At 38.8% G+C, this 25634-nt stretch overlaps 1 protein-coding gene across 2 annotated transcripts; it reads right to left on the reverse strand.

Moving 5' to 3' along the window:
- Positions 1 to 705: 705 nt before the first annotated feature.
- On the reverse strand, positions 706 to 25634 carry dati (zinc finger protein datilografo). 2 transcript variants are annotated; one of them, XM_089262817.1, is made up of 10 exons: positions 25400 to 25634; positions 21944 to 23134; positions 18262 to 18363; positions 9189 to 9477; positions 4821 to 5005; positions 4485 to 4650; positions 4054 to 4341; positions 3927 to 3994; positions 2998 to 3744; positions 706 to 1470 (listed from the first exon to the last, which is right to left on the reverse strand). In XM_089262817.1, the coding sequence occupies exons 2-10, from the start codon at positions 22946 to 22948 to the stop codon at positions 709 to 711; spliced, it is 3612 nt and encodes a 1203-aa protein (XP_089118943.1). In that variant the 5' UTR covers positions 22949 to 23134; positions 25400 to 25634; the 3' UTR covers positions 706 to 708. The 2 variants fall into 2 exon arrangements, with proteins under 2 accessions (XP_089118943.1, XP_089118944.1); XM_089262818.1 differs by having other exon boundaries at positions 18286 to 18363; positions 25400 to 25633.

The raw sequence follows: 25634 nt of genomic DNA on the forward strand, positions 1-25634 counted from the left end.
GTATATCCTCTTTATACAAAATCAAAATGATTCCGAATACTTAACTACAGTAAAAACTTGAAATCTATTGCACGTAATTAAGAAAATTAATCTTTTGGGAGAGGGGTGGTCTTAAATAAGAAAGACTGGAATCCATAGATTGACCGCGTTAAATTTCTTTGTGTTTATTTCTAAAAATCCCGGTTCAGAGAGTCTTAGTTAAATCTAAATACGTGCGCACACATCGTTCTGTACATATACATTTACAAATGTATACATAAATATATATATTCTTATATGCAAAATTACATATATTTCTGTGCGTGTATATTTTACAACACTTACTATTTCAAAATTTCGAAATTAGTTGAAATTAATTGGAACTATTAAATACTCTGACCAAGAACGATTAAATTACTTAAATAAGGTATGCTTCCTTATATACATATGTATATGTATATGGAGAGAGAGAGAGAGAGAGAGAGAGAGAGAGAGAGAGAGAGAGAGAGATAAAGAGAATAAGCCCTGGCAAATATTTCGTATCTAATTGATAGGTACATATATGTGTAGGCATGTGGGACAGGAGGAGTATGTATTTTCTCTTTCGCTTTCTCTCTCTTAAATACATATACATAAACATAAACATATATGTATGCGTCTTAATGTTTTAGGTTCTCGGTGCGGTAATCTGTGCCCGGTCTCTGTAGTTCAACTTCGAGCTCATAGACTTCATGAATTGGGTTGATTTGGCTGCTGTTCGTGTTGCGTCTGCGGGTGGGTGCTATGTGATGCTTGGTTCGTGATCATTGGGAAACGACGGGGCGATGCATGCAGATCACTACCATTGATCTGTACTTGTTGCTGCTGCTGCTGTGTAGTGGCAGAACATGTTATTGTTGATTCGCTTTTGATTGTAGCCCCAGCTCCACCAGGGTTAGAAGGTGTCACGTTTGTGGCAGCCACCGAAGCAGCCAGACGGAACGCTGCTTCTGTGTGTGAGCGCAATATGGCCTCCGCCTGCTGATGCATCCGCAGTGCGGTCTCCGGATGCTGGTTATGCAGATGCTGTGGATGCGACGGCGTTTGCTGTGAGCTGGGCGTCACAGCGTGCTGCGAATAGTTGGATGCCTGATGATGCAGTGTCTCTCTTTGATGCATGCCGCTTAAACTAGAGTCCAAAGAGCCGCGCATCATGCTCATCATAACCGATGCCGACGTGTCACTCTGCATTTGCAAACTAGGCACGTTTATACCCGGCGATCTCCGAGTGCCCAGATTGATACCCGTGTGGCCCTGCTGGCTGCCGAGCGGCGATAGCAACGGCAAGTGCGACAGCGGCTGATGATGGTGTTGGTGCTGGTGTTGGTGTTGGTGCTGGTGTTGGGGGTGGTGCTGGTGTTGGTGGTGATGCTGGTGTTGTTGCTGTTGCTGCTGCTGTTGCTGTTGTTGCTGCTGCTGGTTCTGCTGCTGAAGCACCTGATGTTCGCTGGGCTAAAATACCAAAAAAACAAAACACATTGGAAATGTATTACGTGAGGACATCCATGCCGACGGCCACGCAGCTGTCTCGAATTGCTACTACCGAAAAGAATGAATTGAAATCGCGAATTCAGCACGTAACGGCCTCCAAAATGAGGATCGCTACGAGTTCATAAAATTCCAGCGATACTTCGGGGCAGTTCATCTGCAGATCGCAGATGTAAGTCGCGTGTGTATATGCATGCTATACTCATTCTTATTGCGTACATACTCGTTTAAATCTCCGATTTGTAAAGATCACCAAGATCACAAGCTATGGCGGATATGGCTACGCCCATTGGGTCGTGGCAAATCGTATAAGATTAAAATTGAGCACGTAAGCTAATGCTAATATTAATTACAAAATTGTAAGTGCACGCGCTCTAGGAGCGTGGCAAATCGGATTTTTTCAAATTCTGCTATATTTTGGACACTATTGTTGCTAGAGACCTCAAGACCATGCGGTCAAGCGGATATACATATGTGCGCCTACAGGGGGCGTGGAAAACCGCAAAAGTTTATATCTCCTAAAATATAATAGTGGATAGTTAAGTTACTAGTAACCTCCTCTACCGATGAAACTAAAAATAATTATTAGGCCTCTTTAAGGGCGCGGCATATCGAAAAACTACCCTGTAATTTTCACATTTTTGGAGCGCCAGCATCCAAATTTTAAAGTTAGGTTACCGTTAGCTTGTTCTCTGAACTGTACAAAATTGAAGTGTCTTTACCAAGTAGGGGCGTGGCAAATCGAAAAAAACTGAATTTTCTACAGTATTAGAGCTAAACCGAGCTACTAAATGCAAGTAACGCCCGACTGCAACGTTCTTACTTGTTATACCATGTTATTATAACTCATTGAAAATGGAAAATCAGTGTATAATGATTTGTTGAAATACATGTAACAGTCAAAAAGACGTGTGCCAGACCTCACAAGGTACATATACCTTTTATCAGGGCGACGAGCTGAGTCGACTTAGCCCGTCTGTCTCTACGTATATGTATATATAGCGATGATATCGAGTTTATTTCCATAAATTGATCCTTCTTTCGTTTATTTTGTTATCGATTAAAAACTTTATCGTAAATCAATAATAATTGTATATCTGCTACATTTTAAAAGCTGGAAAGCTAGACTAAATTCATAAGTACTTTATAAAATTTCGATATTTGTTAAAATTTACCCCCTATTATATCTACCCCCTCAACATTATCTTTGTAAAAGGGGTATTTCATATACTGGAGACTTGTGCTTTGGCAAATGTGGGCATTTCAATTTTATTATCACGATCTAAAAGTTTCAGAAAGATAGTCCATCCCCAAGAAAAGTTATTAAATAATTCATTTCCCGTAGCATGTGCTAATAATTATTGAAATATTAGTTGCTCGAAGGGTTCACGCGAGCTCGTAATCGAGCTGTCTCGACTAAAGCTTTCTTACTTGTTCTGGTTTATAGCAATTCGGACAAACCTGCCAATCGGTCAGTCAGCTAGCCCTTACCTGTTGCTGATGATTTGCGGGGTTGTTAAGGCGCATGGCGGCGGCCAAGTTGACGACTGCCGCTTGAACAACCGCACTGCCTGGACCGCCAGTGACGCCGTCTATGGCGCTGTCTTGTGATGCTGCAACAGCTGCGGCGGCAGCTGAAGCGGCTGCCATAAGGGACATGCGATTTGCGTGCAGCTCGGCGTCCATGTTGTACTGGCTGGAACTGGGCAGGCGCAGCTCGGCCAAATTGATTTTGTTTGAGTTACAGTTGTTGTTGTTGTTAATGCTGTTGTTGTTGTTGTTGTTCCTAGCACTAATAATGTTATTGTTATGACTACTGTTGTCATTTTGATTCAAGCCCTGATCTTGATCGTGATCCTGGTTGGGGTCCTGGTCCTGGGCCTGGTCCTGGTCCTGGTCTTGGCCTTGGTCCTGGTACTGGTCCTGGTCTTGGTCTTGGTCTAGGTCCTGGTCCTGGTCCTGGTCCTGGTCCTGGCCCTGATCATGGTCCTGATCCTGATCTGAAGTGGATGACGAAGAGAGCCGTCCATTCGACGAACACTCCGAGTTGGCGGATGGCGAAGGACACAACGAATGGGACCTTCCTCCTGGTGTAACACCCATACCAACTACCCTAACACCTACATCCAATGGCAGCAGATGTCCGGCTGGATCTCGGGCTCCGCTACTGGTCGACGAAGCAGCCAAACTCACTGCCAACAAGGACTCGCGTTCCCTTTGCTCGGCTGCCGCTCGAGACTAAAATAAGAAAATAGAAGTTACACCTGAATATAAAATGAAACATCCATTTAAAAAGTAAAGCAAGCAAAGTATAGGGTTCACTTTGGTTTTATGCAATCCAAATAAAGATATATGCGGGTAATTACGAAAACAATGCTCTGCAATATTAAGATATGAAATGAAGGTGCAATTGTACACACCAACACATATTGAGCCGCGAACTGATGTTTGGGATCCATACGCATGTGATCCATATGGGTGAGAAGACCTGCAAGTCAGGAGACATCATTCATATGTATGTATATTCAATATTAACAACGCACTTACCGTTCTCGTGAGTAAATACCGCCTGGCAAACAGAGCAGGGCCACATACGCAGACTGCTTGTCAGCTGGGAGGTCTCCGCGTGGCAGGCGAGATGCTTGCGCAAGGAGCCCTCGTTGACATAGTGCTTTCCGCACACAGGACAGGGGTGGTTGGCGGTTCTTCGTTTGCCGAGGTAGCTGTCATTCAAACTGGACCCACTGGTATTCGAAGGCTGAGCGCAGTTCAGCTCAGACCCACATTGCGCTGTAAGTGAGCCACTGCCGTGGATGACATCTCCGAATTGCGTCGCTATGAGACAAAGAGCTCATTAGTTTTAAGTATCAAATAAGCCCGGACTCAATGAATTCGTGGATTTAAATTCAGTGAGTCGCATTGAATCAATCAGAGAGAGAGAGAGAGCGAGCGGGAGAGTGGGATTTCGAAATTCTTACGTGGCTCGTTCGGCGGCGTGGTCTTCTCTTTGTGGACCTGCTTCATGTGATCCATAAGCGCCTCGGTGCCCAAAAAAAGTTTGTGGCACACTGGGCATGAGGTGGCATTGGGTCCACCAATGAGTGCCGCATGCTGCTGCAAGACACCAAGATGCAGCTGTAGCTCCTGAGTTGAGGCGAGTTCAGTTGAATGAGATACCGTGAATATTGGATTGATGACGATGAGGGTGCGACGACAAAAGTACGTAAAGAAACCAAAGTTTTGTGAGTCAAGGAGTCAATGAGTCAAGGATGATCGAAATCCGCTAGCCAATGAAACCAGTGACACAAACTCACCTTTGATGTGTGGGTGCGTAGGCTTGATTCTGTGGCGAACCCCTTGCCACAAATATTACAATGGAATGGACGATTCTTGGCCCGTTCTACCTGGGCGTCGTGGTTTCTCAGATGCTGTTGCAAATTAGATAGCTGGATGAATGCTCGACCACAATCCGGCAGATGACACTTATACGGACGCTCTCCTGAAGAAACACAATTCGGGCATGTAATACCTCATCTGCATTTTGGCATATGGTAATAGTATTATGATTACAGTTTAGTAAACAGCTATACAGAGCCCTAAATGCCTTACTCTTTAAAGAGCAGTCCATCTGTGACATGGTTCATTTTAATAAATCAACGACCGCCTGGCGGTTAACAGCTTCCAGTCTAAATAGCTAGACAATCTCATTCATTCCACTCATTTTATCTGTGAAGCAATGAAAGTGTAGTAAATATAATATTTCGAATTTTGTAGTCGGGCGCCTTCGACTGTATTATATAAAAGTTCTGTCTATAAGAGTTTAATTAAATTTAAGAATCTCAACTGGGAGCGAGTTTGCAATAGCTTAACTATCAAAAGACACTAAGTTGTAACCCTTCTCGTCGGCTTATCAAAACGGGAAAAGTTTTGGATTTCCTAAGGCGTTACGGTCAGGTCTTACAGATGGAAGTCTAGCCGCAATATAATATGTACTTAAAGTAGACTGCGCGAAAAAAAAAACATTTACCAACGACAAGGGGATGTATACAAAGGTACTTATAGTCGCGACTCAGAATGGTAATTGAGTGATTGACCTTACTTTAACGAGATTAAAAAGTCAGCGCTCAGAAATGATGCCGGACCTCGAGCAAGCTTGCTCGCCGGCTGAATTATTGAAATTGCAGTTGTAGTTGTACGTCGCCTTAAAAAGTTGCAGCTTCGCGGCAATTACGTGTTTCAGATTTGCTCGAAAATTAATTTCATTTGAACGCGCAATTAAATGAAAGCATGGAAGGGGGAGAGCGGTCCGAAAGGACCAAAAGGAAAAGGAGTAAACCGTTTAAGCTACTTAGTCACTTTGTCTGGCTAGCGACACCTACTACTAAATGCAAATAAATAGCAACAAAGTGCAGTCGGGGAAGACGAGAATTGCGGTTGACAGTGGAATTCCTTAGAGTATCCCAAATCTACCTTCTCCTCCTGCTCGACCTCCTCCTCGTCAGAGCTTCACACCTAGCAGCACAATGTCGCGCTCTCTCTACTCGGTCAAGCGTACTTAACGTGCCTTAAAGTATGCAACGCCTCAGAATACGTGCTTGCCCAGAGGAATTCCGTGACTAGCGCGCCCCACGGCGTTTGCTTCTATACAAAAACGGGTTGATCGGGTGCCGGGCGTTGCGTGTCGCGTGTCGCGCGTCGGGGTTAGGGGGGATGTGGTCGACTGCTTAATGGCCTCTCCATTATCTTTTAAGTTGAGTTGCTGATGATGCTGCGGACGCTCTCGCTGACGTCGATGCAGATGCCTGTCTTTGGCCTGTTTACTGTTAGCCGTTAGCCGTTAGCCTTTTGCCTTTTCTTAGGCAATGGAATGTCTGATTATCAAGTCAAAGCACACCACAGTAAAAAAAATAAGCTATTTCGAGCCATTGTCATAATTTAATTAATATAAATCACGGTCTCCTGATGTGTGCCAAAATTTGTGCCAGATGTGCCAAACATTGTTCAAGATTCTGTATTATCGTGGCATCGTGAACCACTATCGGGAGTTCATTTTGTTATTTTAGAGCAATGGCTCCCATCGTACCTTATAACGAATACTTTGCCTCTGGCATACATTAAATGCCTAAACGCGAAGAAATTTGCATTTTTGTTACTGTGCATCACAACCTGATCTGACCAGACCCGACCAGGAACAACAATCGCTACACACGCAGCTGAAGGTCGTCGGGCAGTTTAGGTTTTGGATTTGCTTGGTATATGGCAGGGTGCAAACCGGTTTTTAATTAACGCGTATTTGATTTCTGTTTTCAGAATTACGAAAAGAAAAAATAAGTAAGAAGGCTCTAGTCGAGACTGCTCGACTAGGGGATACCCTGAACCCTCCAAGCTGATATTCTTATCATTCTGAACTTCTTTTATGCACGCACACATACATACACATGCATTCACCCTCACGCGCCCGCGCTCTGCTAACTGCGCAGTAAGCAGCGACTGCGCTTGGGCTGCGCTGCAGTGTGGGCTATATTATGAGAATTTATTTGATGAATAACGTCTTTTGTAGATATACAATCCTTATTAAATTTTCAGAGCGTAATTATATGGCTAAAATGTGTGTACATTCCAAAGCACAAGGCTCTAGTAATTGAAATAAGTTTTTTACAAATTGGGGGCGAAGGGGGCGTGGTATCCAAAATCTGTTGATTAAAAAATGTTTGTATTCATGATATGTATATACACAGTAAATCTCCACATCCAATAGTATTCTAATGAGGCTCAAAAAACAATATCCATTTTTCGATTATTCTCGATAAAAATGTTATCAGATGGTATACCCAAAATTTCAGCTGTCTAGCTCTTATATCTTCATACGGACAGACGGACGGACGCACGGACAGACGTACAGGGCTATATCGACTCGCTGTGCATATCAAGAATATATATACTTTATGGGGTCTGCGATGATTCCTTACATACTTGTTACATACTTTTTCACAAAAACATTATACCCTGATTTCCCATTTTCAATGGGTTCAGTGTATAAAAAAGTAGTAAAAAGAAACAAGAAACTACATTTAATAAGTAGACGGGCACTACCGGTTACATAATACTTATTCACTGTCTGCACTCATTTAACTACCCCATTCGGGACTTCGGCTCTCATATTAGAAGATGCATTGTTCCGGTATATACATATACATATACATTAAGTAAATCACTAAAAGTAGGTAATCGAATTTTTAGTAGAGCAAATATTATCTCCTTCGGATTTCCCACAACAGACGGAAAGAAATATAAAAATTTTAGAGAATCAATATGCTCTTTCGCTTCGGGAATGTGTGTATATAGTGAAAAAAAAGGCAAAATGGTAAGAAAATATATTTCATTGTAATCCTGCAATCAGGTGTGAAGAAAACTTCCTTGAACTAAAAAAAAGAGAGATCCTTTGACAGAAAAAAAAAAAAAAATGCTTTCAATGTGGCTAATGACGTTGAATAATTTTCGTGAACCCTGCCGTCGTCCCTAACTCCATCCCGATCCTGAGTTAAATATATTGCTGTACTATTCCCATAAGTATTTTTACTCAGTTCCAGCTCGCAGCTGGCGCCGCTAGAAAAGTCGCGACAAAAAGCACTCAAAGTTTATTTAATTATCATTGCCATTTTTTCATTTTGTCATTTCGCCATTTCGTCGTTTTGCCGTTTTCGTCGTTTCGCCGCTCTCTCCGCTGGTCTTTCGTTTCTCAACTTCTAGCTGTGTGCGTAATATAAATATTTGACGTGCGTCTGAATGCTGAGTCCGGACACAACGATTGCTGCAGATGCAATGCAAGGCTAAGCAGAAAGTGTGGAATGGCGCGCGTGGCAATCGGAATCGGTGTGAGCGAGATGGCCGATTTACATTGGTCATCCGACAAGCACAGTGAGGCAAAACAGCTGACATTGATGTGCAAGTTAGTCCAATTTAAATAGAAGAGTGACCGACCTCACTAATGCACTAGTGATTCAACGACTATAAATTCAAAATACCCAGTTCAAAACTCGAGAGTCTCAGAGGAGCTCAGTTCGCAGCTTTTTGTAATAAGCAAATCAATTTGGCCCACATTGCAGCTGGCACACGCAGAGCGAGGCCGAAAGCGAGTGCGACAGAAAGTGACGACCGCTTTAATTTGTCACAAGTAGCAAACATTTTCAACGGCGTTGTAATTATGAGACGAGAAAAAATAATAAGTAATAAGCAGATAATATGAAATCAGGCTTTTACCAGAGGAAATCCAAATTGAAATTAGAAAAAACGTAAATTGGATGGGAATCGTCTAGAAGATAGCGCAGCAGTTGGGTTTCAGTCTCGCCATTGACTTGTTCACGAAGTGAGGAGAGCATATTGGCCTTACGGGCGGAAAATCCTGAACTACAAATGTTAAGAAAAAAACGGAGGTATTGAAACAATATCTAAACTAAAATTTGAATGGCAAGTAAGATCTTCGATTGTTTTCGTTTGTTTCCTGAGATAGATCTACGACGAATAGGGCTAATAAGCAGGCCGAATAATATGCATTGGCGATTCGGTTTAATTTTGGATATATGTACCTAGATTTATCCTTCCCCAGTCCCTTCGCGCATATATGTATGTACAGTAAATATCCAATGGATGACAATATTTATAATAGATATGTAAAGACTCACCGGTATGTAGTCGCGTATGTTGCTGGACATGGGATAGCTGCTTAAATCTACGATCACAGTAGGAGCATTTGTAGGGCTTCTCTCCGGTGTGGACACGTATATGTTGGACCAGTTGATGGTTGCTGGAGAAGCTCTTCATGCACTGATGGCACTGATGTGGCTTTGTCTCCGTTCCACCGGGTGTCGTGCTGCCCCCAATGCTGGCAGTGGTGCCAACACCATGGGCACCCAGTCCGACTCGTGGTATCTGTTGTTGGATTTGCTGCATGGCGCTCTTGTGCATGAAAAGCTAAACGATTCGAACCAGTCGAAAGATAAATGAAACGGAGAGTTAAGAAGACGAGAGATAGACAGTGAGAAAGATAGAGAGAGGTTAGAAGAGATCGAGCATCGGACAGCATGGAATATGAATATTGTACATACGTATGCATATACATATATATATATATATATATATACATATATATATATATATATATATATATATATATATATATATATATATATATATATATATATATATCTCGCATGTCATTTAAATTCGAGTTCGAATGAAGACATGTGCATTAGCAAAATACAAAATTAAATTTTAGCATGTCATTCTTAAAGTTTGTCATGCATATGTATTCAAATAAATGAGTTAAGCAGTCCGAGCGCTGTCAATGCGTCAACTGCGCAGTTGGCAAAGTGTGTGATTATGTGATTATGTTTAGGTGTTGTCTCCTATATAGATAAATAGAGAGCATGGCGTGATTTACATATCATCTCTCTGAATTATTGAGGGGTCTCCTGGCCCACCAGTCGCCACTAGAGTACTATTTACAGGTGTAGGGCATACAAATTTGTGTACATATATGAAGTCTTCTTATATACGCTGTATTCTGTTTGTTGTATTTATGTATTTTCCATGAAATATTTATTTTAATTTTCAGAGGTTATGTTTTATAATTTATATTATATTATATTTCGCATTCACAATTTGCTATTGCTCCACTTATTTTTGTAAACGATTGTCAAGGTTCTTCCTCAATTTGTACGTTCCTTAAATATATATAAATAAATAAATATAGTAAATTAAATGTATAAATAAATATACATATACAATATAAATAAATAATATATATATACATTTAATTTACTATATAGAGGAAAATATATTTTACTGTTGTCTACTAACTTCACGCAGAAAATGCGATGGAGTTGGCTTTCTAGGTGTATTTATAGATTCTCAGCCAAATATAAGCAAATTTATTTGTATTAAATAATTTTTTTTTGTATTGCGTTCTGTTGGCGTGTGTATGTTTATATTTTTTACATGTTTTTTTTTTTTTTTTTTTTTTTTTTTTTTTTTTTTTTTTTTTTGTTTAATCTCACTATAAAAATGTGTACAATTGCATGTTGTACAACACGAAAACAAGTCAGCAAAACACTTTTGATTTTATTATTCTTTTTTTGTTTTTTTTTAAGAAATTTGTATGTTATATGTACATATGCTTATCTGTGTCTATATGGAAATTACTCTAAATGACATTCTGAAATCTGTTGCACTTTAATTTAGAACGACATATGTATATACATACACATATGTATATATATGCATATATATATATATATATATATATATATATGCCATTTTAGATTAAGACGACAAAAACATCTTTTTGCTGATTTTTATAAAACCTGAATTACGCAACAAATGGAAAAAAACGAGACACTAAAGTGAATGATAAAGGTCGTGAGCATTATTTTTCTCAAACTAAGTTAAAAAAAAAACATAAAAAAATATTTTTTTTACAGTTGTATGTAATAAAAAGTGTTCTACTTAAGAGATGGATATAATCTAAGATGCTGAAATAAACAAAAAAGATAAAGATAGCGAGAAAACTAAGAATTATCTAGGTATTTAGGGAACACGAATTCCAGTCGGAAAAGGATGAAGAGAACGCAGGCGAACACAGTATTGCCAGCAGCAGTCGGACGCTCGGACAGGTGGCAGGCAGTCGGGGCGGACAGGCCAGTGAGACAACCCGCGTGCGGTGTTCTCTGGTTGGTTGGTCGGCAAATGGTTTGTTTGCACTCCCGCCGATTCGTTGCTGTTGCTGCTACTGCTGTTCGTCATTTGGCCGAGAGTCTTTGCAACTGCATTTTTTGTTATTTGCTTTTTTTTTTTTAATTTAGTTGGTCGTTAGCCCGGGACTCCGTCGCTTCCATAAAAATGGCGAGAACTGCACACACCCATACAAAGGCGCTGCCCAGCCACTAGCCAGCCAACGGCAGTTCTGCGAATCGTCGGGCAAATGAGATTGCGATAATAGCATCTCTGTGTGTGTATTTGTAAGTGTGTGCTTATAGAAGGGATAAGAGAAACGTGAATATGGAAAGCGAAATGTACGAGGGTCAGTGGCTGATTGCTCTTGTAGAAGAGAGGAAGTACAAGAGAATCCCTAAAAACAACCACACACATATGTACATATACATATGTACATACATATATACAAATGCATAGTGCTGCATGCATATATGTACATAAATTCATAAGACATGAGCCAACTCAGATAATTATACGATTTTTAAGTGCAATTTTGCTGCTTAAAACAAACTATATTTTATGGAAACTACAACGAAGTGCGTACACACGTATTTATATACATGCATGTATGTGTGCACGATGCATACATATGTATGTATGTATATATTTTTGTTCTATTGCAACGGTTTTAACCATTTTCTTTCTCTGTTTTACTATAGTGTATTTTTGTTGCTGTTTCCTTTTTTTCTAATACTTCAGCACACGCCTGTGGAATGAAACGGAACGGGAGAGGGAGAGTAGCGTCGACGAGGAGAGTTGCACCAATGAATTTCTACGGCTAGGGTCCGTCTCTGTATGTGTGTGTGAGCGTGTGTGAAGGAGTGTGGGCCACGACGTCCACGACGAGGGTAACTCCAAGTACGGTGGTAAGAGGCAAATGCTTCTTGTCGGTGTAAGGTACCACAGCTAATACAACCAGAAACGAAACAAAAAAGTAGCGAGCGTAACAAAGGAGAAAAAGAAAAAAAGCTATTGTGGTCGAAGATGAACAAAACAAAAAAAAAATGGTTGCAAAAAATGTGTGTACGTACTTGCACATACTCACACACCCTCTGTGTTAGTCTGTTAGTTCCTTTGCTATGGCTGTGCGTCACTCGGCATTTTCCCACATAAATGAACAATGTACATACATATGTATGCATGTGCTATATGTATACGTGTATGTATTTTATACGTTCAGTTTAACTTGAATTCCATGTTTTGGTAACATTTAAAATGTAAAATGTAAATATATCCATATCTGAGCCTACATATGCATACATATACATATGTACATGTATGTAGATCTTTTGTATCATCTCATATGAGAATAAGAAGCACAAGCGTTGACTGGATGTGTTAACTGAGCAAAGGGACGGCACGCTAACTATCTTCAATATGTACGCACGGCCATGCATATGTATGTAGGAATATATGTAAGTGTACAATACAGTCGAGTCTCGATAATTCCCTTGAAAAAAACTTCGTTAATTCGTAAAAATCCCATACATTTTGGTCCCGTCGTTAATTCGTAATTTTTCTGCCTAGTCGGACATGATATTGCATCTAATAAATCGTTTTGAAACCTCTTATAATTCGTAATTTCGTTTCGTAACCTCTTGTAATTCATAATTCTTGATTTTTCTGTTAAACACTGCAAACAGTGCGCGTAAAAATCTCATACAGTTTGGTCCATTCGTTAATTCGTCATTTTTCTGCCTAGTCGGACATGATCTTGCTTCTTATAAATCTCTTCGAAGCCTCTTATAATTCGTAGTTTCGTTTCGTAACCTCTTGTGATTCGTAATTCTTGATTTTCTGTTAAACACTGCAAAGGGTGCGCGCTGAGACGAAGATGAAGATGAAGACGAAACGCAAGCTTACTAACTAACACGTTTTTTTTTAAATTATCACGTTCCGAATAATGTATTTGATTATTTAATAAGTTTGGAAAACGCAATAGAAAAAATAAGTATGACGTACATGAAACAATCAAAAATTACAAGCTTTTTTAAATCTTTATACATTTTTCGCTAATCTGATTTTTTTATACCCTGAACCCATTGAAAATGGGAAATCAGAGTATAATGTTTTTGTGTAAAAGTATGTAACAGGCAGAAGGAATCATCGCAGACCCCACAAAGTATATATATTCTTGATCAGCACGACGAGCTGAGTCCATATAGCCCTGTCCGTCTGTCCGTCTGTCTGTCCGTATGAACGCCGAGATCTCAGAAGTTATAAGAGCTAGACAGCTGAAATTTTGCGTGCATACTCGTGTATACCATACGCAGTACGAGTTTGCTTTATTTTTTCGATAACTCATCCGATAACTCATTGAGCCTCATTGGAATACTATTGGACGTGGAGACTTCAGATTTACTGTGTATATACATATGATAAATACAAACATTTTGTAATCAACAGATTTTGAATACCACGCCCCCTTCGCCCCCAATTTGTAAAAACGTATTTCAAGAAGAACTTGTGCTTTGGAATATACACACATTTTGACCATATAATTACGCCCTGAAAGATCGTGTGTTTACAAAAGAAGTTATTCACCAAGTAAATTCTCATACTATTGCCCACACTGCAGCGCAGCCCAAGCGCAGTCGCTGCTTACTGCGCAGTTAGCAGAGCGCGGCGCGTGAGGGTGGATGCATGTGTATGTATGTGTGCGTGCATAAAAGAAGTGCAGAATGATAAGAATGTCAGCTTGGAGGGTTCAGGGTATCTCCTAGTCGAGCAGTCTCGACTAGAGTCTTTTTACTTGTTATATTTAATTTTGTTTTTAATTACATAATATTGAAATGAATATGAATTTTATTTATTTTTCATAAGCTAAAATTGTTGAAATGAAGTTAAATATAAAAACCCCTTCAATTCGTATTTTGATTTCTTAAAATGGAAAACCTTTATATATAAAAAACCTTTATATATAAATCAACATTAATTGTTAAAAATACCCCTTAACTTATATGACAATTAGTGAATTAAGATTAGTTTACATACAAGAGAAGTATTTATTTATGAAATAGGCAAAACAAAATTTGCTACCTAAATGCAGGACAAAAAAGTTTAGGTACGCTTCGTCTTTTTTACAGTTGGTCAATTTTAACATTATAAATAATAATAAATCTCTACTTAGAAGGGAAAGGAGTACGCGAAATTGGCCGAATGATTGGGCGATCCCTTTCCAGTGTGCAAAATATAATAGTATCCTACGGAACAATGCCAGCACTCGAAGTTTAGCCAAGATCAAGCCGTCCTAAAAAATTGAGTGTCAGAGATAAACGCCAAATCCTAGCCACAATAAACACGGATCCAAAAACATATGCGCCAAAAATACAGGAGGATATATTTCTAACCTCATGAGTTAGCGTGCATCCGCAAACTATGCGAAATGTGCTCCATAAGATGGGGTACAATGCCCGAACTTCGCACAAGAAACCTTTGATTTTCGATGTTTCCAATAAAAAAAAGTTCAGAATTTGCTCAGAAGCACCTAAACAAGCCAGACTCATTTTGCGATCCAGTAATTTGGAGTGACGAATCCAAATTTAACATTTTTAGATCAGATGGGGCTCAAAAAGTATGGAGAAAACGCAAACGCTCTACAGCTAAAAAATTTAACTGCAACAGTGAAGCATGGAGGAGGAAACGCGATGGTCTGGGGGTGTATGGCCACATCTGAAGTTGGGAAACTGGTATTTATAGATGCCAAAATGGATAAACATTACTATTTGGGAGTATTGAAAGATAATCTCAAGGAGAGCGCGACTCAGCTCGAGTTAGGTGACGTCCATTATTATTTTCAACCAGATAATGACCTGAAACGGACCTCTTATCTCGAGATGGGGTGGCTTTCATATAACACAAATCAATTACAATCTCCGCCACAGTCTCCAGACCTCAATCCAATTGAGCACATTTGGAATTTATTAGATAAAAGGATCCGAAAATATAAAATATCCTCAAAAGATTCCCTAATGTCAGTTTTGAGCTTCGAGTGGGTTAAAATCACCGAAAATCACACCAAGCCCTTAGTGCGTAGTATACGTCGTCGACTGCTTGCAGTAATTGCAGCAAAAGGCGGTCCTACTAAATATGAACACATATTTATAGATAGTTTTTTTTTTAGTGTACCTAAACTTTTTTGGCATGTTTTTCTTGTATTTTTACATATTATTTAGTCTAAGTCAACTGTTTTTATTAAAATAAGTTAATGACCAGGTTTTTATGTGGTCAAATATATAATTAACAAGTAAGAAAGCTCTAGTCGAGACTGCTCGACTACGAGATCCCCTGAACCCTACAAGCAACTGATATTTCAATAATAATTAGCACCCACACACGCACTCATGCAAACAAATACACGCACACACACACACTCATATATACAGGCGATTGCGCTTGGGTTGCGCTGCAGTGTTGGCAATATTAGGAGAACTTATTTGTTGAATAATTTAATTTCTAGACGTACGATCGTAATGAAACTTTTAGAACGTATTCATATTGTTAAAATGTATGTGTATACCGAAGCACAAGTCTCTAGTATTTGATATACGACTTTTACAAAGATTAGGGTGAGGGGGTGGATTTGGGGGTGGGGGGTAAATTTTAACAAAAACCGAAAATGTATGACATGAGTCTTAATATACATTTTAAATTTGGAGACTCTAGCTTGAAAGATGTAGGAGATAAATTTTTTTTAGTGATCTTCGATAAGGTTTTTTATCGATAAAAAAGTATCGGAATGAGTTATCGTTTTTTAGTGATAAACTCGATATCCGCGTGATATATACGGACATTTTAAAAAAAAGTTGAAGTCTCTAGCTCTTGTATCTTCTGAAATCGACGCGTTCAAACATACGGACGGACGGACGGACGGACGGACAGACAGACAGACGGACAGGGCTAAATCGACTCAGCTCGTCGCCCTGATCAAGAATATATATACTTTGTGGGGTCTGCCACGCCTCCTTCTGCCTGTTACATACATTTTAACAAAACCATTATACCCTGATTTCCCATTTTCAATGGGTTCAGGGTATAAAAATATCGCATTAACACTTTTGTTTATTTCGTTTCGTAAAGTTGAAAAATCGTTGTGCACCTGAACTTTTTTTGCAGACTATATATATATATGTATATATATATAAACACTAATTTTCGCGTCATAAAGCCCCCGGGCGTAGTAAATGTGAACTAGCGCCCACTCCTTGGTGAAATAGTGCCCAAGGTCATTTAAAGAATATTTATAAAATTTCTTGAAGTTCTTCATCCGTTATACTAGCCAGTGCTATTGATGGCGATATAACAGCTCTTAGCACAAAGCGCAAGAAGCAAAAAACAAATTAAGATTCTGAGTAATAGAAACTTGACACAATTTACGTTTGCCTTGACAAACCGAGAGATGCTTGTACTTCTGCAACTTTAAAAGATATGTTTTGAATGCCATACAAATTTACAAAATCGAACGGTTAACTCTTTATTATCGCATTAAAGTTATTCAATAAAATAATCAAACAAGTAAGAAGGCTCTAGTCGAGACTTCTCGACTAGGAGATGCCGAAATCATTCTACATTTCTTTTATGCCCACATACATACATACACACGCGATCTGCTAACTGCTCAGTAAGCAGCGACTTCGCTTGGGCTGCGCTTCAGTGTGGGCAATAATATGAGAATAATTTCTTCTGTAGAAATATAATCCTAATCAAACTTTCAGAGCATAATCATATGGAGCGTAGTCACAAGCCTCCAATACGTGAAATACATTTTTTACAAATTGGGGTCGAAGAGGGCGTGGTATCCAAATGTATGTATGTATGTATATACACACTAGATATGAAGTCTCCAATGAGCCTCAAATAACAAAATCAATGATGAGCTATCGAACAATATGAAAAACTCGTACTGCGTATCGTATGTATGCATACCAAAATTTCAGCTCTCTAGCTCTTATATCTTCTGAGATCTCGGCGTTCATACGGACGGACAGACATACATATACATATATACTTTATGGGGTCTACCACGCCGACTTCTGCCTGTTACGTACTTTTTCACAAAAACATGATACCCTGATTTCCCATTTTCAATGGGTTCAGGGTATAAAAAGCTATTTGTTTTATTGGAGCGAACGAAAAAATTATGACACTGGGCGTTTTTAAATGCACCCTATTTATATATCTCAAGAATTTCATACGTATATTGTAATGTATATTTTGCATATCTGTGTATTTGTATATCTGTAAGCCAACAAAAATGTATAGGAAAATAAAAAACCTTTTAAGGAAAATATAACTTAATGTGAAATAATTGTTTATTGAGTTAAAAGTAAGACTACAAAAGCATTTGGATTGTAGACAACGTGAATTGATAATTTATGAGAAATAATAACCGATTATCAAATGACTTAACTTTAGAAACAAATATAAATAGATATGAATGTCCCACACATATGTGTGTGTGTCGATTAAAACGTAGTTTTTTTTTTTTTTTTAGCCAGACTCTAAAATATTTGTTCACCAAATGAAAATATTGGTATTGTGCACTGTCCATGCATACATCCGTAGGTCCGTTCGTCTATTTGTTTGCATAAGCTCAGAGAATTTATAAAGTGCCATAGAAAAGGAAATACATTATCCTAGTTTATTGATCGACTTGCAACTTCAAACTCAAAATGTAACGGCAAACTTATGATTAATTTACGGGAAAAGCTTTCTTTGATAGTGGAGGAAGAAGTCGAAATTAACTTAATAAATATATGTCTAAGTGTATATATATGAAAATAAGGAAATCGGAACATTACTGAGGAATACTCTTGGCATAAGGCGACACTTGATTTGTCTTTTCCACACACTTAAGGTAAATTATAATATATACATATATAAGATAGTAATTGGTATTGGATAGTATGGACATGTGAGTTCAGTTCTTGATTTGTCTGTGTGTGTGAGTGTGTTTGGTGTCTTCAACGTGGAAGAGTACTATACACAACGGAAGAGATGCCAACTCACTCGTTGCAGGGTCGACCAACATTCTTCAAGGGTTCGTTCACTGATTGCGGCTGCGCTGCTTGACCTCGAAAGCTGAAGCTGTAAAGAAATCATGGATGACAAACATTTAATTCACTTATGAATACCTCATATGTGTATAGTAGCTAATCATCGTTATTCATAATAATCCACAACAACCAAAAATATGACAAATATAAATAAACTAATTGTTATGAGAGAGAGAAAAGAGAGAAAGATAGGCTTACTATGGCCTGCTTCACTTTTTAATATCAACGTCTTTCTTGATATTAATAAGAGAAGCAGACAGATAGACCAAGCAAAAATGAAAAATCGAGAAAGAGGTAAAGAGGTAGAGAGAGAGAGAGAGAGAGAGAGAGAGCAAGAAAAAGGGAGAGACAGAGACAAAGAGGCACTACACTTAGTCTTTTTATCTTAAGGCGGGAGGGTGAGAGAGAAAGAACCCAAGAGAATGAGAAAGAGGGAGAGAAATAGAGAAAGAGGAACGGAGGAATAGAAAGAGCGTCATTTTTGTTATACTAGAGTTACAGTTTCGTTATCGTGAATTCTAATTTTTTTAATGGAACTTAAATTATTTATCAGCCGCTCTACAAGACTCTTGAAAAGCATTTTGAAATTCGCCAAGGGTCTTCCTGTTGCCGATTAGGTCTCATGCTTATTGACGAAGACCAGTCTAAAATATTTCCTCCTATATCAATGTGAAGCAGACCTGCACCGGGAAATTCGTAAAATTAGCTTAAGGTTACCGAACTAAAATGCATCGGCTGCGCTGCATAGCTATGTTTTTTGTGAAAATGTTTGTAGCACGCAGAAGGATCCGTGGCAGACCCATATTTCAGTTTACCTAGCATTTGTTGTAAAATGGAAAATCCACTATAATGTGTAGAATATGTGTCCATACACATACATACATGGAAATGCGTGAATTCTAGCATATTCTAGGAATCACAAATGCATTCGAATTGTGTTTGAGCTTTGGTTTCTCATTCGGTAGGGGGCTTAAATCCCTAAGTATATCGTAACGCGCGCGGCACGGCTAAAGTTTCCTTCTCGTGATGTATGTATTATACAGATATCTACATATTAAATACACTAATCTAATCTATTATTTATACCAACTTCTCAACATAATATACCTAACTACATAGGTATATGTATCTATTTTCTAAGGGAACAAAGTATAGCAAGCGACAGAAAAAAATCATAATGTGAAACTATAAATGAACCAAAATTGATAATTCGTTGGCTTAATTAAAATTTTCACAATTTCTTAAAATTGGAAAACAAAATTACATCGTGCTCCTTTTCACAGTCAAGAGTCATTTTTATGTTTGGTTTTTTTTGGCAAATGGATTTCAATTTAATGTTGAAAATCAGAGAAAATAATATGTACATATGTTACATATATATATATTTATGTATATATGTTTATATATATATATATATATATATATATATATATATATATATATATATATATATATATATATTTTATATATATTTTTTTTTTTTATTGTTTCTTGCCGGGCGCGTGTCGATTGTGTCTAGTTGTATTTCCTGTTGCCTCTCGCACACATCTGTCGCACGTCTATTCGTTTGTACTTCTGTTTTTGAATGTGTATGTGTGCCAGTGAGTGCCTGTGCGTAATACGTAGAAGCATTTATGAGTGGAGACTACAGATTAAGAATTGGGTCTCCAATTGTAGTGGAATCCTTTAATAGACCAGCTTCATCAGCTCCTTCGGTATCCTTGTCAAATTATTTGTTTGTTTACTTCACGAGCTTACGCATGTTTTTTATGTACGCACTCTCTCTTTCGCACTTTCTTTCTTTGTGAGTGGGTGTATGTGTGTGGGAAAATTGTTTTTGTAATTTATTTTCATTTGTGTGTACACATATGTATGTACATATATCTGTGTTTATCAACATGCCTGTCCATGAATGTGTTTGTGTGTCCGTCTGTGTGTGTGTCTGAGGGCAACAGAAGCCGGCTTTAAGAAACAGAAGGTAACGATTGGTAGTTCGCTCTGGCTGGGTTGGGATAGCTTGACTTGATTTGGCTAAGTTTTTTGTTTTGAGGCTGTCACTGAACGCGATTCGATTATTGACCGGTTATTTTTGAATGACTCAAAAGTTGGAATTATAGGTGTCTAAATACCGCTTAGAGCGCGACCGCCTATTTACTGCAACTGGCAAACTGTTTCTATGACGATATTTCACTGTGGCTAAACGAAGTCGCACACAACCTGACAGCCCGATGTCCTTTGAACTTCTGCCGGCAGACGATTCGCCTTATCCTCAAACGGGATACCAGTCGCAACGTCTTATGCTGGGTCGTCGCCGTCGACGCCAGCGGCTCTGCTCTGAGTACTGTTACTTGCGTCAGCTTAGGTTTCTCTTTCTAACTCGGCGACATCGGTGTGAGTCTCTGTGTATGTGTGTGTGTGTGTGGTTGTACCATTATTGCTTTCTTCAAGAAATAATGCGCGAATTAGGTTCTAAAAAAAAGGCAAAACATAGCAAAGAACGAGAACAAAAATACAAACGCTCTCGCTCTCTTTCTTGCGCTCTGAATGCGCCCTGGAAAGGCAAAGCAAAAGCAGAAGTGGCAGTGGCCACGGACAGCGTCCGACGCAAGAACAGGAATAATGACTATTCGCGAGTGTGTGTGTGCACATACATACATACATATATTATGCAGTGGTATAAAACTAAACTTACTCTCACCCAAACCCCAAAAACAACTCGTAGATTAAATTCCACCCCAGCCTCAGCTCACACACATATACATATATATATATATATATATATATATATATACACATACACACGCAGAAAAACAAAGGAGGAGAAATAGCCCAACGCGACGTTTATGAATTGGGGTTACTTGGCAAAAAAAAGAAAGAAAAAAACCTAAAAACTAAGCAGGCTATAAGAATTTTGTCCCTTTCATGCTCAAACTACCTTTCTCGCTCTGTCTCAGAGCAGCTCGCGCTGCCGTCCCTATGATTTCGAGCAGAGAAAAACGTAATTGAAAATTTCGATTTTTGAGAGGGGAAATTCGATGGCATTGCTCAAGTCTCTCACCTTCGACGAAATTTTTAACGGTAAAGAAGAAAAATTCAAGACCAAATTTGACTCTCAAGCTAGCAGAGCACGCAAGACCAACGCCACAATTAAAAATGTCTAGAAGGTCGTCTACTGTGAGAGAGCACAAGTTCTTGCTTCATGTACCGTATACACCTCTCTTTACTTCACATCTTTATCGCCGTCCACCCCTTCTGGCGTGCTCTTTTCTCTGACTCCCAAGTAAAGGGGTAAAGGTTGAAGCAGATGGAAGCATATGGGAAATTTTTGAGACTAGCTCTCTTCGACTCCTCGCTCTTGCAGGATGAAGAGTATGAATACCCTTAGCCCAGCAAATACTTTCTTATTCTCATTTTCAACTCTCTTAAGGGCTTTTGAATTCGAATATCAGAAATTAGGTATCCTCTTTCTTATTACTCTTTCTTCTTACACGCTTTGCTTTTTTTTCTGTCATTTTCGACATTATCCAGGGTCATTCCGTATTGTTAGCTGAATGTTTCGTTTATTTATTTTGTTTTGTTCTATATATTTATGTTAAAGCTGTCAACTTTACCTGAATCTCGTTGGCTAGCTTTTCGTTATTGTACTTAATATCAGGCGTAGAACTGCCGCCAGATGGCGTTATCGAATGCTGCGGCGATTGTTGACCTTGCGATATTGTCTTTGAGAGCAGCGGGCTGTGTAATTGGTGTGGCTGCTGATGCGCCTGGGACTGTGATTGTGACTGTGACTGTGACTGTGACTGTGACTGTGACTGTGACTGTGACTGTGATTGTGACTGTGACTGTGACTGTGATTGTGACTGTGATTGTGACTGTGACTGTGAATGTGATTGTGAATGTGATTGTGATTGTGACTGTGTCTGTGGCTGCTTCGGATGCTGATCCCCGGAAGCGGCAAAGAAACTAGTAGCATATGCCTGCTCTGATTGTTGAGATGTTGTGTGCGGATCGGTGGAATGCTCTTGCTGCTGCGAATGCTGTTCCTGCTTGGTGTTCAGTGAGAGGAGATTACTAACGCTGTTGCAATCGCTCGGATTGTCCAATTGATCGGTTGCGGTACGGGAACTGGAGCCGGAGCCAGAACCACTGGCTGAATTATTATTCAATGCTGTGGTTTTCAGATGCGCAGCAGCAGCAGCTGCAGCGGCTGCATTGAATAGCAAATGATGATTGCTGAGGTGCGCCGACGGCGCTGCTGGCGTTACCGTCAGCGATTGCTGCACAACAAATGCCTCACGACTATAGCACTGATCGACATGGTGCTGCTGCTGGTGTGATGGTGATTGCTGCTGTTGTTGCTGCGACTCCTCCAATTTACTTAGTAACGGCAGGTGACTTGTGTTATTGCTACAGGATTGCTGAGGAACTAAGGAGTGCGGATGCGGTTGCGACTGCGGATGTGGATGCGTACTTTGATGATGGTGCTGTTGCTGTTGCTGTTGCTGTAGCTGCTGTTGTTGCTGCTGCTGCTGTTGTTGCTGCTGCTGCTGATGGTTTTGCAGAGTGAAAGGCACGCGCGCTTGGTGCCAAAAATCAGTGGCATCCATTTTAAACATTTGTAATGGCCTTACTTAAAGCTTCAGCTTCCGCTTCCGTTTCGGTTTCCTTCAACCGGAGATTGGTTCAGCGGCGCTGCTGTTGGCCGTTGGTGAGCTGCCGCAGTAGCCACTCGTCGATCTTCAATTGTGATCGAAATAACAGTTCCTCCGGATCCAGGGCTGGGTTGGATCTGTGGCAAGGATCTTTAACAAAATCAGGTAAACAAAACTAGTTACATATAAGATAAGATAAGAGATTTAATGATGTCGTGTTCAAAAAATAAAAAACTTTTAGATCATTTATCATTATTATGTTTGCCCATCAAAATACAAATAACATCTTATTAAGAGTTGATGTATATATTTAGGAATATTGAGACATAACTTTTCAAATTATGGAGCTACTAACCATACAATATAAAAAAAAAATTTTCTAAATGTTGTTGTAAAGATGGGATCTTCTAATTTTGTGGTTAGTTTTCTCTTTTTCATTGTAGATGATGATCATGTGTAGATGATACGATAAGGTTCAATTTAATAACTTTGATAAAGTATCGATAATCAAATGCAAATAATATTTCACTGGAGCTTTAACTACATTGGAAATGGTATTGGCTTACAATTATTATCATTGTACTATCTTTGTTGTATTTATGACACATCTTTAATTTCTCCCTGAATACATCTGCTTAGAAATTTTTCTTTCAAAAGGTCTTAAAAGATAGTTACATCTGTATTATCACAATTCACAGTCTTATACGCTTCAGTTTAATTTCCTAAATAGATATCGCCGATCCATATACTATTTTTCATGTTCTCATAAATGCGTTGAAATTAATGAAGTTGTATATATATATAAAACAATAATTTTAAAAGTACAATCAAATTACAATTTATAACTTCATTAATTTCAACGCATTTAAGGGGGCATGAAAAATAAAGAAAAGAAACAAATATAAAAAAAAATAATAAAAAAAAAATGATAATAACTTAAGCTAATATATTACCCATAAAACATATTGGTTTATAATAAATAGCTAAACGAATCTCAAATTTTGTATCGTATATGTATTAAATGTCTGGTGAGAAAAGTAATAATAATAATATTTTAGTTTCACACCGCACAACAACGCACACATTACTTTAGGAATGATGATAATAATAAATAAGCTAATAAATTACCCATAAAACATGGAGGTCTATAAGAAATAGCTCCAATTTTTTTTCGTATATGTTTAAAAAGTGATAAATGAAATGTCTGGTAAGAAAAGTAATAATATTAATATTTTAGTTTCACACCGCAGAACACACGCACACAATACTTTAGGAATGATTAACAATTTAATACTAATCTATTTTGGTTGGGTGGTTCGAGGACGTACTCGTGCGATTTACGAAATTCGATTTAGTTCCGATTATGCTGAGGATCACAGCGGTACCATATTAATCTGTGCAGCCGCCAACAATCTGCAAAGCGACACATGCCTTATGCAATGGAATTCGTTGGCCGAAATCGAAACAGTTAACAGTTACAGTGTTTTTGAGGAATTGACGCGTTTTGCGACTCAGTTTGGCTAGCGAGCAGTCCTATATTTAGTAGTTCCGAACAGGAGACGGTAGATAAGGATAACCTGGCAGCGCGCGAGTCATTGAAAAACTAATTTTGTCGCTGCCTCGAACAAGAATAAATATGAATGTCGCTGACGGTTCGCAAGCAGGATATATACATATACATATACACGTCCGTGTGTGCTTAGAAATAGAACTTGGGAACAGCAGCAACCTTAACGGTAAAAACAAAAAGGAAAAGCAAAACGCGAGCCGCTTATATATTGCTATGTTCGCAGCAGCAGAGCAAAGTAAGTCAAACGTCTTCGTGGCCCAGGTTCCCTGCCATCTTCGTCACATGGCACAACGTCTTCGTGGCGAACGCCAGCGTCAACGTCGACGCCAGAGCCACGATTCTTGTCTCACGAGCGTCCTCTCTTAAGGTTTACTCTTGCGAACCGGCTACTGGAACTGGCACTGGAACTGGAACTATATCTGGTTCTGGTTTTGTCTCTGGCTCTGCGTTCGTCTCTTAGAGCCTTTTTAATGAACAGCAGCAGTATTAGTAGCTACGGCATTAATAGGAGTAACAGAGAGACCTAAGGAGGCGGTAACAGTAAATGCAGCTTCTAAATACGACTGGAACACACTCACATTTAGCTCGATTTATTCTGTGATATCCGGGATAACATGCTATGTTAAAAAGTCCCACATTACCCACATTACTCTTTTATAATGCGGCTTTAATTATTTTTTTCTTTATTTTATAGAGAAATACGGCAAAAAAGAGCTTTAAATGACCTTATCCTCATTAATTTGTATTGTATTATTTCGACTCTTAATTTATTCTTATATGATGTTAATAACAAAAATAATAAAAATGACAAAAATGTATTCTAAAATTATTTGCATGGAACTCACCTTGGAATTATAAGCATTCCTAAAACTTGGCTATTAGGATAGTTTGTTCATGAACGACAACATATGTATGTGTATATGGGGGCTTATATTGTATATTATACTTTAAATACTACAGTTCTTATGGTTTATTGAAAATAATTTGAACTTAAGGCCGAAATTTAAGGCACACGTTGCGTATCGCGATATCGTAATTTCATAATTTTTTCGCTTATTTTGTTGTGGTTCTTTGTTTGCT

Source organism: Drosophila navojoa, chromosome 6 (genome assembly GCF_054131105.1).
Source record: "Drosophila navojoa isolate 15081-1374.11 chromosome 6, UAZ_NAV_1.0, whole genome shotgun sequence".
In the NCBI taxonomy this organism is placed as follows: domain Eukaryota; kingdom Metazoa; phylum Arthropoda; class Insecta; order Diptera; family Drosophilidae; genus Drosophila; species Drosophila navojoa.